The sequence below is a fragment of the Dipteris shenzhenensis genome, chromosome 12, assembly GCF_047967505.1.
Source record: "Dipteris shenzhenensis isolate YYH24624 ecotype China chromosome 12, Dip_SZ_1.0, whole genome shotgun sequence".
NCBI lineage: Eukaryota > Viridiplantae > Streptophyta > Polypodiopsida > Gleicheniales > Dipteridaceae > Dipteris > Dipteris shenzhenensis.
In genome coordinates, this window is record NC_141607.1 from 17,634,911 (window position 1) to 17,646,272 (window position 11,362).

General features: G+C 41.6%; 1 protein-coding gene and 1 long non-coding RNA gene across 3 annotated transcripts; one reads left to right on the forward strand and one right to left on the reverse strand.

The window, feature by feature from the left end:
* Nucleotides 1-503: 503 nt before the first annotated feature.
* LOC147895911 (uncharacterized) lies at nt 504-1,107 on the reverse strand. The gene is made up of 3 exons (XR_015541922.1): nt 976-1,107; nt 801-848; nt 504-628 (listed from the first exon to the last, which is right to left on the reverse strand). It is a non-coding gene; the product is annotated as an uncharacterized LOC147895911 (long non-coding RNA).
* Nucleotides 1,108-8,488: 7,381 nt separating this feature from the next.
* On the forward strand, nt 8,489-10,446 carry LOC147895912 (uncharacterized). Of its 2 annotated transcripts, none has more exons than XM_087383044.1 (3): nt 8,489-8,967; nt 9,051-9,368; nt 9,481-10,446. In XM_087383044.1, the coding sequence occupies exons 1-3, from the start codon at nt 8,920-8,922 to the stop codon at nt 10,186-10,188; spliced, it is 1,074 nt and encodes a 357-aa protein (XP_087239170.1). In that variant the 5' UTR covers nt 8,489-8,919; the 3' UTR covers nt 10,189-10,446. The 2 variants fall into 2 exon arrangements, with proteins under 2 accessions (XP_087239170.1, XP_087239171.1); XM_087383045.1 differs by having other exon boundaries at nt 9,171-9,368.
* Nucleotides 10,447-11,362: the final 916 nt, after the last annotated feature.

The following is an 11,362-nucleotide window of genomic DNA, read 5'->3' on the forward strand; positions in this document are numbered from 1 at the left end:
AGCCACTTAGAACACAAGCTATCTCCTTTATTCTTGAAAGCTTCAAGACTGAGACATCCCTCGACTTAAGGAGTATAAGTGTATTGCGCATGCCAGTGATCGCGCCAAAAGAAGTCATAAGCCAAAAGTTCCACTTCAAAAAGATCATGCTGTGAAAATGGAAGAACAGAGGACAGGAAAACCACAGTAGGTGATAGTCTATGTTTTAGAACAGTCAGGCGACCCAACAAGGACAGACATTTGTCCTTCCATTTGTGAAACTTGTGGCAAATTTTTGCGAGACACCAATTCAAGCATTTGTTTCATGGTAACACCCAGCCCAGGCGGACAACCAAGATAGCGCAGCACAGCTCTAAGTTTTATCACTTGAAATCCATATTGCCCAATCCACTATTACGGCGCTGGCCTTCCCAGATTAAAAATAGCTTTTTTTTTTTGCATGCAAAAAAGGAAATATATTAATTGAAAAGGTGAGGCACTTGCTAAGCACAACAGAGAGCCGTGTGGGCTACTGCATAATCAGAGTTTTTCCTATTGAAATTCTCAACACTTCCTGCTGAATTTCACCAACAAATGGATACGGAACGTGGCACGCTGGAAGACGACTGCATTTCGTGTACACCATATCCTGTGAACAGTGATTGTGCAGATTAAATTCTAAAGAGGAAGTTGAGGATCCGTGAGGCGGTCACAATAACCCAAGAGCATCGAGACACCGACCGCCAAATTGTTTGCATCTTAAGGCAACTCCAAAAGACATGAAAGTGGGATTCAATCGCCACTCAACAGAATGGGCATACCAGAGAAATATGATTGCGCCACTTAGCCAAGCGTTCTTGAGTAGGAAACTTTGCAACCAGTAACCACCACAGTAGGAAATTCAGATGATACGAAAAGATCGATCCTTAGACACAGTGGAGCCGCATATTCCACATAGCAATCGAATCACGAGGAGCAAACGATTTCCATGCTAACCTGATTTTGATGGCAATGTCATTGTGAGGTCCCTGAGAGAAGTCATTGAGAGTGAACCTGCTTGCCATGTTGATCACACCAGATATGCAAGTCAACAGCTATCAAAAGGGTTGAGCTGGAAGGCCGTTCCGGGTGTACCCTGCCGAAAAGAGTACAAAGAATCAGAGACCAGGGCAAAATCGTAATAGAATATTCAAAAGAGTATCCAGATTGGACTTAGTAGATTGGAGAATGTTGGAGTTGTCATCATCAGCAAAAATCTTGGTCGTCTTGGTAAAGGAAGTCCGGAGAGTAACCCTCGGTTGATGTGATGATCAATTTGCCTGAGCAGTGGCTCGGTGACTCTGGCAAAGAGTAAGGGTTCCAGGGTACACCCTTCATGAACTGATTTTTTGAGAGGGAAGCTGCCATACAAGTATCCATTGACATCGAACAACGTGTTGCCCATGAAGCAAAAGCCTAGTCCAAAACCAAACTTTCAGATGACTTTCAATGCAATGTCCCCTTAACTCGATCATAGAGATTTAATAACATAAATTGTTGATTCTAGAGCACCCCATGGTCAATAGTCAAACGCATCTTCAATATTGTGTTGACATTAATATTTCTGCCAAACAAGAACCCGTATTGATGTGAATGAAGGAGCCTCGAAAGGAGAAAAGGAACCAAGAGAGCAAGTCTTAGTCTCCACTGCTGAAATTTGAAGGCATGGGTAAGAAGTCAATTGGAAGGCCTCATACAATGAACGGCCTTCCATGGAGAAACTTAAATCCAAATTTGGCCTTCAAATGTAGCCTTAAAATAAAATTAGACTTCATGATTTTGTTTTGAAGTTTTCATGGCCTTTAAGGCACTCAATTCACTCTAGGCAACTGAAAAAGAATGATTCATTTAAAAAAGAAGAAGAAACGTCGGATGTATTAAGCAGGTTGGTCAAGCCCAGGGAAAAGACCAGTACATCAGAAGGCATTTATGCATCAAGTCGTAGAGGCCTACGATTTTTCATATTCAACCATGCTTGTTAAGGCATAAACACACGGGTTTAGCCTTACATGGGGAATGCCAAGAGACCCATGTGTGTGGGGATACCAAGGGGTGGATGGTGGGCATTATCCTCTATATATGTATTCATGCACGCTATGGTTAACACATCAGTTACATTCTTCATTCTTCCTTGAGTCGTATCTTCTTGATCTGAGTTTTGAGAGTCTCTCGTGAGTTCATTCCCTATAGGGGCCAAGGGCCTCTACATATTGGCAGCCACAAGGTTTCGACCCTCTCCAACTTTGGTTCGTGGAAGACGTCATCTCCGTTGCAGTCGGAGTTTTCAAAAGAGCATTGTTACGAGGAGTGCGGGGGAACAAAGGTGATCTGATTGATGATGGCGGAGTGCTTGTGTCGTTGCCAGCAGTCTCAGCAATGCATGAAGATGTTCAAGACATCGCTAGTCGGATGGGCTCACTGGTTTTTGCGGTGCTCATTTTGGTCTTGTGGATGGCTAGATAACATGTGCCTACAAACCACCGAGACGCCAGGCTATTCATATAGGAGCAACAGTAACAGACATGCAGTTGTGACAGTCCATTGTGGTAGTTCATCATCTTGCATTGCCAGCCGATATATCGGGTATGTGTGCAGTTCGAGGAGGTGAAACTTTGGAAGATGCCATGGTTTACTGAGACTCCCTCCTCGAAGAGGTCGTGTGGGTGATGCGATGTGTTGCGATGGAAGGAGGGAGTGATCATCATGCAAACCTCGGAGATCAAGCTCTTGGCAAAGACGAGTGTGGGCCTGTTTGTTTGGACATTGCATGCGGTGTGCTGATCAGTGGAGGTGCAGCCTGGATCAAATGCGGCCATTTCATCATGTGACATCAAGAGCAATACCTATCCGGAAGTTGTTGATGCGGGGTCTAATGCGGATCCATCTGGGTGTTGTTTCTGGGTGCAACTTGCGGCGTGCATGGACGACATTGCGGAGGCAACTTGCGGCCATGGACAAGATTGTCGAGCCTCTGGTGTGGTGCGAGATGTTGCTATGCTGCGGTTGGTCCAATCTGCTATTTTTTTTAGGTGATGCGGCAAAGAAGACATGTGGTGTTTTGAGGATGCAAGTGTGGTACCGAGTATTGGTGCAATTATTTTGTAATGTGAAAGGCAAGATCTACATCAACATTGTTGGAGCTTCTTCAAATGGGGGCATTCCATGCCTAATTTCTATATTTTCTTTCACTCATGCACTCATAGGTACACTGCCTTGGCGTTGCCTAAAAAGATTGCATCTACTTTTATTTTCACATGCACATATGGCTTGGCATCTGACTTCCACTCAGGGGATATTTGTGCATTGTGGTTCGAATAGTCCACCGTGAGTGCCATGTGTTAAGGCATAAACACATGGGTTTAGCCTTACATGGGGAATGCCAAAAGACCCATGTGTGTGGGCATACCAAGGGGTGCATGGTGTGGGCAACAAAGGGGAATTATCCTCTATATATGTATTCATGCACGCAGTGGTTAATACATCAGTTACATTCTTCCTTCTTCCTTGAGTCGTATCTTCTTGATCTGAGTTTTGAGAGTCTCTCGTGGGTTCATTCCTTGTAGGGGCCAAGGGCCTCTACAATGCCTCATAAATCTTTGCCCAATCAACTTCATTCAATGATTGAGGTGTAGTGAGGAGTAAAAACATTAGTGTCTCTAGTGTATATTGGGTAAGACTGCTTCTATCATCATCTTTAATCATGTTTTGCTTTGAAAATCCACGCTCACATGAAGTCGTACTTACTGGAATCACAAGCATTATTTGCCAAAGCTTCATCAAGTTTGGATAGGCTTGCAACCATTTGATCTCACCACCACATAGTTCCCATGGTGCATGCAAGCCCACACCTTGGATATGCCTTGTGGAGTGTCAAACAAAACCACTCAAGCTCCATCTCACATCGTGATCTGTCCACAAACTTATGATTTCCTACCCCAAACCTGTCGCACAAGCGACTTAGGAATAACCTTAATTTCTTGTCTCTATCATCTTCATCTTCATCATAGCTTTTGGGACAAAATACTTTTCCTGCATTAAATAGTGGCAAATCCAAAAACCTACATCCAATCCCTCAATGATTTTCATCACAAATGCTTTTCCTAAGGCAATGCATTCACCAATTGATCCCCTAGTAGAAATATTACCAATATAGGAAAAATGCAAGCCATATCGATGAACCACACCATCTTTGTCTGTAAAAGACATTACACCATCTTTGCAATTTGCCACCAAGAAGTCTTGTAAAAGTTTAGAGCCAAAACCAAAGGATTCTCGTAGGTACTGTTTCCTCAAAAGTCCTATGAGAACTTCCAAATGTGTACTGATCTGACTTATGTCAATGTTTTCCTTTTGAAATGGCCTGCTCAAATCATTCATCTCTACTAAAAAATCTGCAAGAAGATGAAGTAAGACATGTTGTTGCTATTGTAAATAGTGAAGCAACATTTTCAAGAAAGTTCTGAAGCAAAGATGGCATCATTTTAACAAGCCTTTCCATGATATGTCCTATAGACAACCATCAAACATCATGGATTCTTAGAACTTCCAATGGTGTGAGTTTAAATGCTTTCAATAGGTCCCCTAAATCTTCATGTCTTCATATTGACCTTCCATGCATGAATTTTATTAGCAAAAGCATCAATGAATGAAAATTCTGCAAATTGCCCACAAGCATCCGAGACCACTAATGCCTCTCTATGGGCAACACAGTGTACATCCACAAGGCAAGGCACCTTTTCTCTAATTCTAGTATATAAACCTATTATAGCACCTATCATGGATGATGCTCCATCTGATGCAAAACCAATTAAACGTGTTAACGGTAGTTGCATTCTTTCAAACAAGCTCATCAAAGCATTGAACTTGGTTTCAACATTTGAATCCATGATAGGTAAAAGTGTCACAAACTTGCATACAACATGTCCTTTTCCTTCCTCTAGCAAATATGTCATGTACACAATTAAGTGATGCTCAAATGTCACATCTGTGCTATCATCAACCAAGAGAGAGAAGAATGAACTTTTAAAAATTTCACTATTCAATTGTGCCCAATAGACCTCTTTGGCTTCTTTTAAGAAATCCATTCCTGAAGTTCAATTTGTATAAGTTGAATATTCATCATTTATAGGCATATATGGAGTTTTCATAAACATGAGGAAGTCACAATGACTCTTATATGATTCTAGAGGCATGTCCTTTATAGCAACATAGTACCTGACTTGCATCACACTCATAATCCTATGTTTCTCTAACTCTACCAACAAATCAATGTGCTTTTCAATGGGTAAAGCCGATCCCTTATCCTTCATTTTCGATCTTTGAGTAGCTAAAAGATGTGGCTTTGATTTTGCATGTTTATCTAGTGCTTGTCATTGAATCGTGGTGCTTCTCTCTTTACCAAAATGATTTTCCATAGGGTATCGAGTGCACCAAGTGCATTTTATTCTCTCTCTACCATCACCATCTTGATGTAATAGGCCCACTTATGGATAAATTTCCACTCTATTTCCACTCTATCTTGAAACTCCTTTCTCGTTCTTTTTTTGTTTTCTTTTTAGGATCATTAGAAGCTTCAACATCTTCTCTTAGAATGTCATTTATTGATGCATTGAGATCCAAGATAGCTGACTTTTGAGGTTGAGTAGGTTGAGTAATGTGAAAAGCATTAGCAATTGTCCTTTGTCTTGTATCCTTTTTTGGTCTACCAAGACCACTTTTGCTTGTATCTCTCTCCATTGAGAATGCTTTTAATAGTAAGAACTCTAACCTTGGCACAACTAATATGCATAACTCTTAGAAGCAAGAAATCTAATCTAGCCATATTTTAGCAAATCAATAGATTGGAATCATAAACTTAGGAAATTACTACATTAGAATCATACATCTAGCAAGCTTTTAGCAAACCAATACATTAGAGTCATAAACGTAGTCAGCCTTTAGCAAATCACTACATTAGAATCATAAACTTAGCCAAGTTTCAGCAAATCAATACATTGGAATTATAAACATAGCCAAGTTTTAGCAATTCAAAACTTACAACCTTCGTACTCTTGGAAACAAGGTGCTTGCCTTTGAATGGGTCTATGCTCAACATACAAAGGACACAACCGTCGGGAGTGTGCACAAGATCAATACACTTGCAGTTCAAAGCCCTTTGACGGATGGCATCATCAGGACATAATGCCCTTGATGACTCAAAGGACAAGTGCAAGGCTTAAACATCCTCTCTCGTGGAGCACAATGAAAGCACATACATGCTTGTCTCTCCATGCCAAAACTATATCCTCTGCATTATAATGTAGTGTTTGAAATTCAAAGGACAATTGCAAGGCTCAAACATCCTCTCTCATGGAGCACAATGAAAGCACATACATGCCTGTCTCTCCATGCCAAAACTATATCCTCTGCATTATAATGTAGTGTTTGAAATTCATTTGCTCATTTACTCATTCTCCCTCTCATGCAAAATCGCATTGGAAAAATGAAACTCACTAGGCTCCACGGATCTTCACAAGCAAGAAAACCAATTTTCTTATGCCTTCGTCTCACTCAATAATGGCATCTACAATCTCTGTGTACCTGTTATTGATCATCAAAACCACACATATTAGACCAACAAAATCAAAGCAAGAAATGCATTAAAAAAAAAAGGAAACCCAAGACATTAAAGAGGGAAACCAAAGACATCGTTGAAGCTATTTACTTGGTCAATTATACATGCAACGTCGTAATTGATCGAGGCTGAGGCAGATCCAATCACAAATTCGATTGTTCAAGGAGATCCAATCGCAAGTGCAATCACAAATTGGACCTAACACTATCCAGCTTTTGGAACCCCCAGTTCACGAAAGAATTCAAAATCACGATTTCTTTTTTTTGCCTCCCAAAATTTTTGAAATTGAGGAAGAAAACAAAATCAGATCAAAGTCAATTCTCGTAGCATATAAAGTAGCAATGATGGCAGATAAAGTAACAACAATGGTAGACATCCTCTCGCAATGACAGACCGAATTTAGGAGCAGTTCGTCTATACTAGCAACGATGGCAGACATCCTCTCGCAATGACAGACTCGAATCTTCTCGAACATTGAACAATAAAATAAATATCACGTTCGTAAGTTGGAAATGAAATATCAAAAGCACAGATACTATCAACTTCATAACACTTTTGTAAGTTGGCCATGAAATAGCAAAAGCACATATATAATGAAACAACACTTCCATAAGCTAGCCACACGAAATAGCAAAAGCATAGATACCAATCAACGAAGGCCAGATCCAATCATCCAAGAGGGAGTATTTCATGAAAGACATGCCACGTGAGAAATGAACAACTTCTACGGCGAGCAGGAAACCTGCGTCAGTGCATTGTCTCTTGAAAAACTAGAACATTACTAGCAAGCCTCACTTTCAAGGTTCATCCGATGCAGCACTCAGCCAAACAAGGGGAAATGTATAGATCTGGTTTTTGGCTGACTCACCATTTATTTTTGATTGCCAACTCCCCTTGAGCCTCACTCATCTCATGATTGTCAGCTTTTTTCTCTCAAACTTTGCCGTTTTACATGCATTGTGACTGTTGGTGATTCACTCGAGTCCGAGTCTGCTGACTGCTGAGCGCTCCACTGGAAGTTGGCAAGTTGGCACAGTCGCGATGGTTTCGAGTGACACAGCAATAGACACCGAAACAGGAGCCCATCAATTCGCTCTAAGTATGGACTGTGCCATAGCTGTGAAAATGACCCCTTGAAACACGGCGTTAAGCTTATTTCAGTGTAGAGCTGGGCCCGCAAATGCGATGGAGGGTTTGTGGAGGTTATGGTAGGGCGAACTTAGGGTCTGTGTGTCTACGACCTGCAAATTCCTTGCTCTTGGTTATGGACTTCTGTTTTTGTGACACGTGGAATGTTTTTTTTTTAAAATAAAATAAAAAGTAAAAGGTATCTTATCACAACATGAGGCTGGTCCTCCTTTTGGTTGACTAGTTTCTTTAAGCTAATTTTCCATGGATTGGTCATTTCAAAGGGGAGCTCTGGTGAAATTGCGAGCTTTGTGCCTCTAGTCTCCCCGCCCCCCAAGGGAATATCACACACATAATATATATATAAATATTACAAAAATTTGAAGGTTGGTCTCCATAGAAGCAGGCTAAAATTTTAGAGTGAGTTTCTTTTGCAGGCCAAAATGTTTCCCCTACTTCATATGAAGGCTTGGAAAGCTTTGATGCTTGATGAAGCCGTCAAAGGCTAGGGTCGAGCGTAATGGGATCTCAGCTGTTCGATTCAAGATCTTGTAGAATGGTAATTTGACCCTACCGAGAACAGCTGCCCGTAGTCAAAATCGTACGTGTGGCACGCTCCCCATGCTTTTGACGGAAGGAAAAGGCTTCCCCACTCCTTCAAATTTCAGCACGGTGCAAGAGCATTGCCATAAATCTTCTAACCATAGTTTACAAAGGGTTTACAAAAGATTTTGAGAATTTGAAAATTTAAAGCTCGCCTCCCGCTGCTCCTTCCTATGGATTGATGACTTTCAAACTGTCTGATAAACAACGGGATGTGTGAAGCTTCGCGATAATCTGAGAAAGCAATTCCAGAAGAGTACACACATGTCTGGAGCTCAGCCATCTCCGGAAAGAGATTGATCGATCGATTTACCACAAATTATGGAGCAACGCTGAATTTCGAGGAAGAAGAACACAAGGCCACGGCTATGGCACTGTTTGAAGGAAGCTTTCCCCTAGGATCTACGGGAGCTGTAGCTATTTTCAGAGAAGGGAACGTTTGGTTGAGTGGCAATTTTGCAAGGATCCATTGAGCGTAGAGGAAGAAGAATTAGAATTCGCAACTTTACCAGATTCATTGGAGCTTGAAGAGAAGGGGAGGAAGGAGAGAGCGCAGGATGCCTGCCTTTCTTGCATTGGCGTGCTACAAATGCAATATGATGCAGGTACTTGCCTCTCCTGCTCTTTTGATTCGTTCCCCGATTTCGTTCTCTGTCCCCTCGTTTCTGAATTCCTGTTGTTCTTTTAGGTCAAGCAAGAAAAGAAATCCAGCAACAAGTGGAATTGCAGCATCTGTAATGAGAAGCAGTCCGTCCGGAAGGTTTACGCCAGGTCTGACGCTGCCAAAAATATTCGCAATTTCGTTCAGGAATACAACTATTCGCGGCATAGCGCCGAGGCAGAGGCTCTGGCACATGCCGCTCAGATTTCGTTTGAGGTAGGGGAGGCCGAAGTGTGGGACGGAGCTGGCCTTGCTGACGTTGTGATGAAAGACGTGAAAAACTTAAGATGGGAAACTCCACGACGGGACATGGAAAGCAAGTGGAACGAGTATCTTTCGTCTGAGGTTCCGTTCCAAGCTGAAAGCTTGCACTGCTTTTCTTTGATTCTTTCCTATGCTTGACCTTATCCAGCATAAAACTTGTTCTTTTCTTCACTGGCCGCTGCCATGTTTACAGGATACGGAGGCCTGTCTTGATTCATCGGAGGATGCTGTTGAGGATTCAAATTTTGTCACATTTTTTCCTGAAATCCGCGCCAGGAAACGGAAATGCAGAAGCACAGCTATGGCTGGCGAGCTGGATGAGCATTTGACATTGCAGCAGAGACGGGAAAAGGCAATGCCTTCTCTTTCCACCAACAGAAGCAATGGCAATTTTTCGAAACAAACCTCACTCTTATCTTCAGGTGACTTTGTAAATTGTACTGGTACCACCCGCCAGAAAGAAAATCTGCCTAAACTTAGGTTTAGGGGAAGGTGTGCATCAGGTTTTTCAAAGGAGGCAGCAAAAGATATCATGTTATCTGAATCAAAAGACAGCTGGCCATTTCAAGCCTCCACACAGCCAGTCCCTCACAAAGGAGTTTCAAGGGTACAAATCCAGAGAACAACTGCAGCAGGGGCATGCCAAAATCCAGTTTCGAAATGGGCAGAATTCTTGAACTCTCAAGAGGAGGCAACGTCGGCTAAAGAGGAACAAACCAAGGGAGCATCAAATGTTTGGTCACTCAAAGCTTCCAATGATTTGCAATATTTGGATGGACGGATGCAAACTGAATTGGATGGGCTGATGACTACAGAGTTTCAGATAGATGCTGTTGATGATTGCTTCCTTGATGTTCAGTCGAGGCATGTGCAATCTCCCCTTGAAAAGCTTTATGATTGATGATTTTCTAACAGATGGTTCAATGTTTCTTTTTGCAATTGTCTGGCCACACAGATCTTCCACTAATTTGCAATGTTTGGACAAGGTAATGAAAACAGAACTGGATGGCTTGATGTGTACAGAGTTTCTGACAAAGCAGGTTGATGAAGAGATGCATCACACCCCTAACAGATGGAGCAATGTTTGTTTTTGCAATTGTCTGGCAACAAAGATCTTCCAATAGTTTGCAATGCTCAGATGAGTTATTAATGAAACAGAAGTGGATGGCTTAATGACTACAGAGTTTCCGACAAAAGGATCTGAAATGCTTTCCTTGATAGACGGTTCATGTTTCTTTTCTGTAGCCTTAGTCAAGTTAATAGTTTGCAATGCTCAGATGAGTTATTAATGAAACAGAAGTGGATGGCTTAATGACTACAGAGTTTCCGACAAAAGGATCTGAAATGCTTTCCTTGATAGACGGTTCATGTTTCTTTTCTGTAGCCTTAGTCAAGTTAATAGGGAAGCCCACCCCTATTTTACAGATATTCTGCTTCTCTTTCTATCTTATCATTGACATATCGTTTACAAATTACTATCTTGCAAATCACGGAGCTTTATTAAACTTAACTCTGATGTGGGGTGGAGGGGGTTGGTTAAGATAACATGTCTATAGCTTTCCCGGTGCTGGATTTTTAATATTAAGGCTTAGCATTTTTCTTACGTCTGTGCATTGGTTACTATAAAAGCTAAGTGCACTTCAAGTCTCACTTTAAGGAAGCAAGCTCGAGCAATTTATAATGGGATTTGGCTTACTATATGGGCTGAAACCAACAAAAAGGAAGGGGGAGGGGGACTTCTTGGTATCCAAACCTTACACCTTTGATTCCAGCACTTCATCCTTATGTGTTTGAGTAGCTTGACTCGTCTATGACGGGTTAGAGACTCGCTCTGTTGGGTCTCGAAGTGGGATGTTAAAATGTCTTTAATTCAAGAATTTAAATTTCAAATCAAATGACAAACTTAAAAAAAAGCTGCAATGAGTCAAAAAAAATCACAACGGGGAAAGTCCAAAAGAGAGAGAGAGAGAGAGAGAGGAGGGTTTGTTATGCCTAGGGTAAAGGGGTGAAATTTTGCTCACTTAATGAGTACATCTAGATCCATTAGTGTGTCATGGGTGAGGGTACTCTTGGAA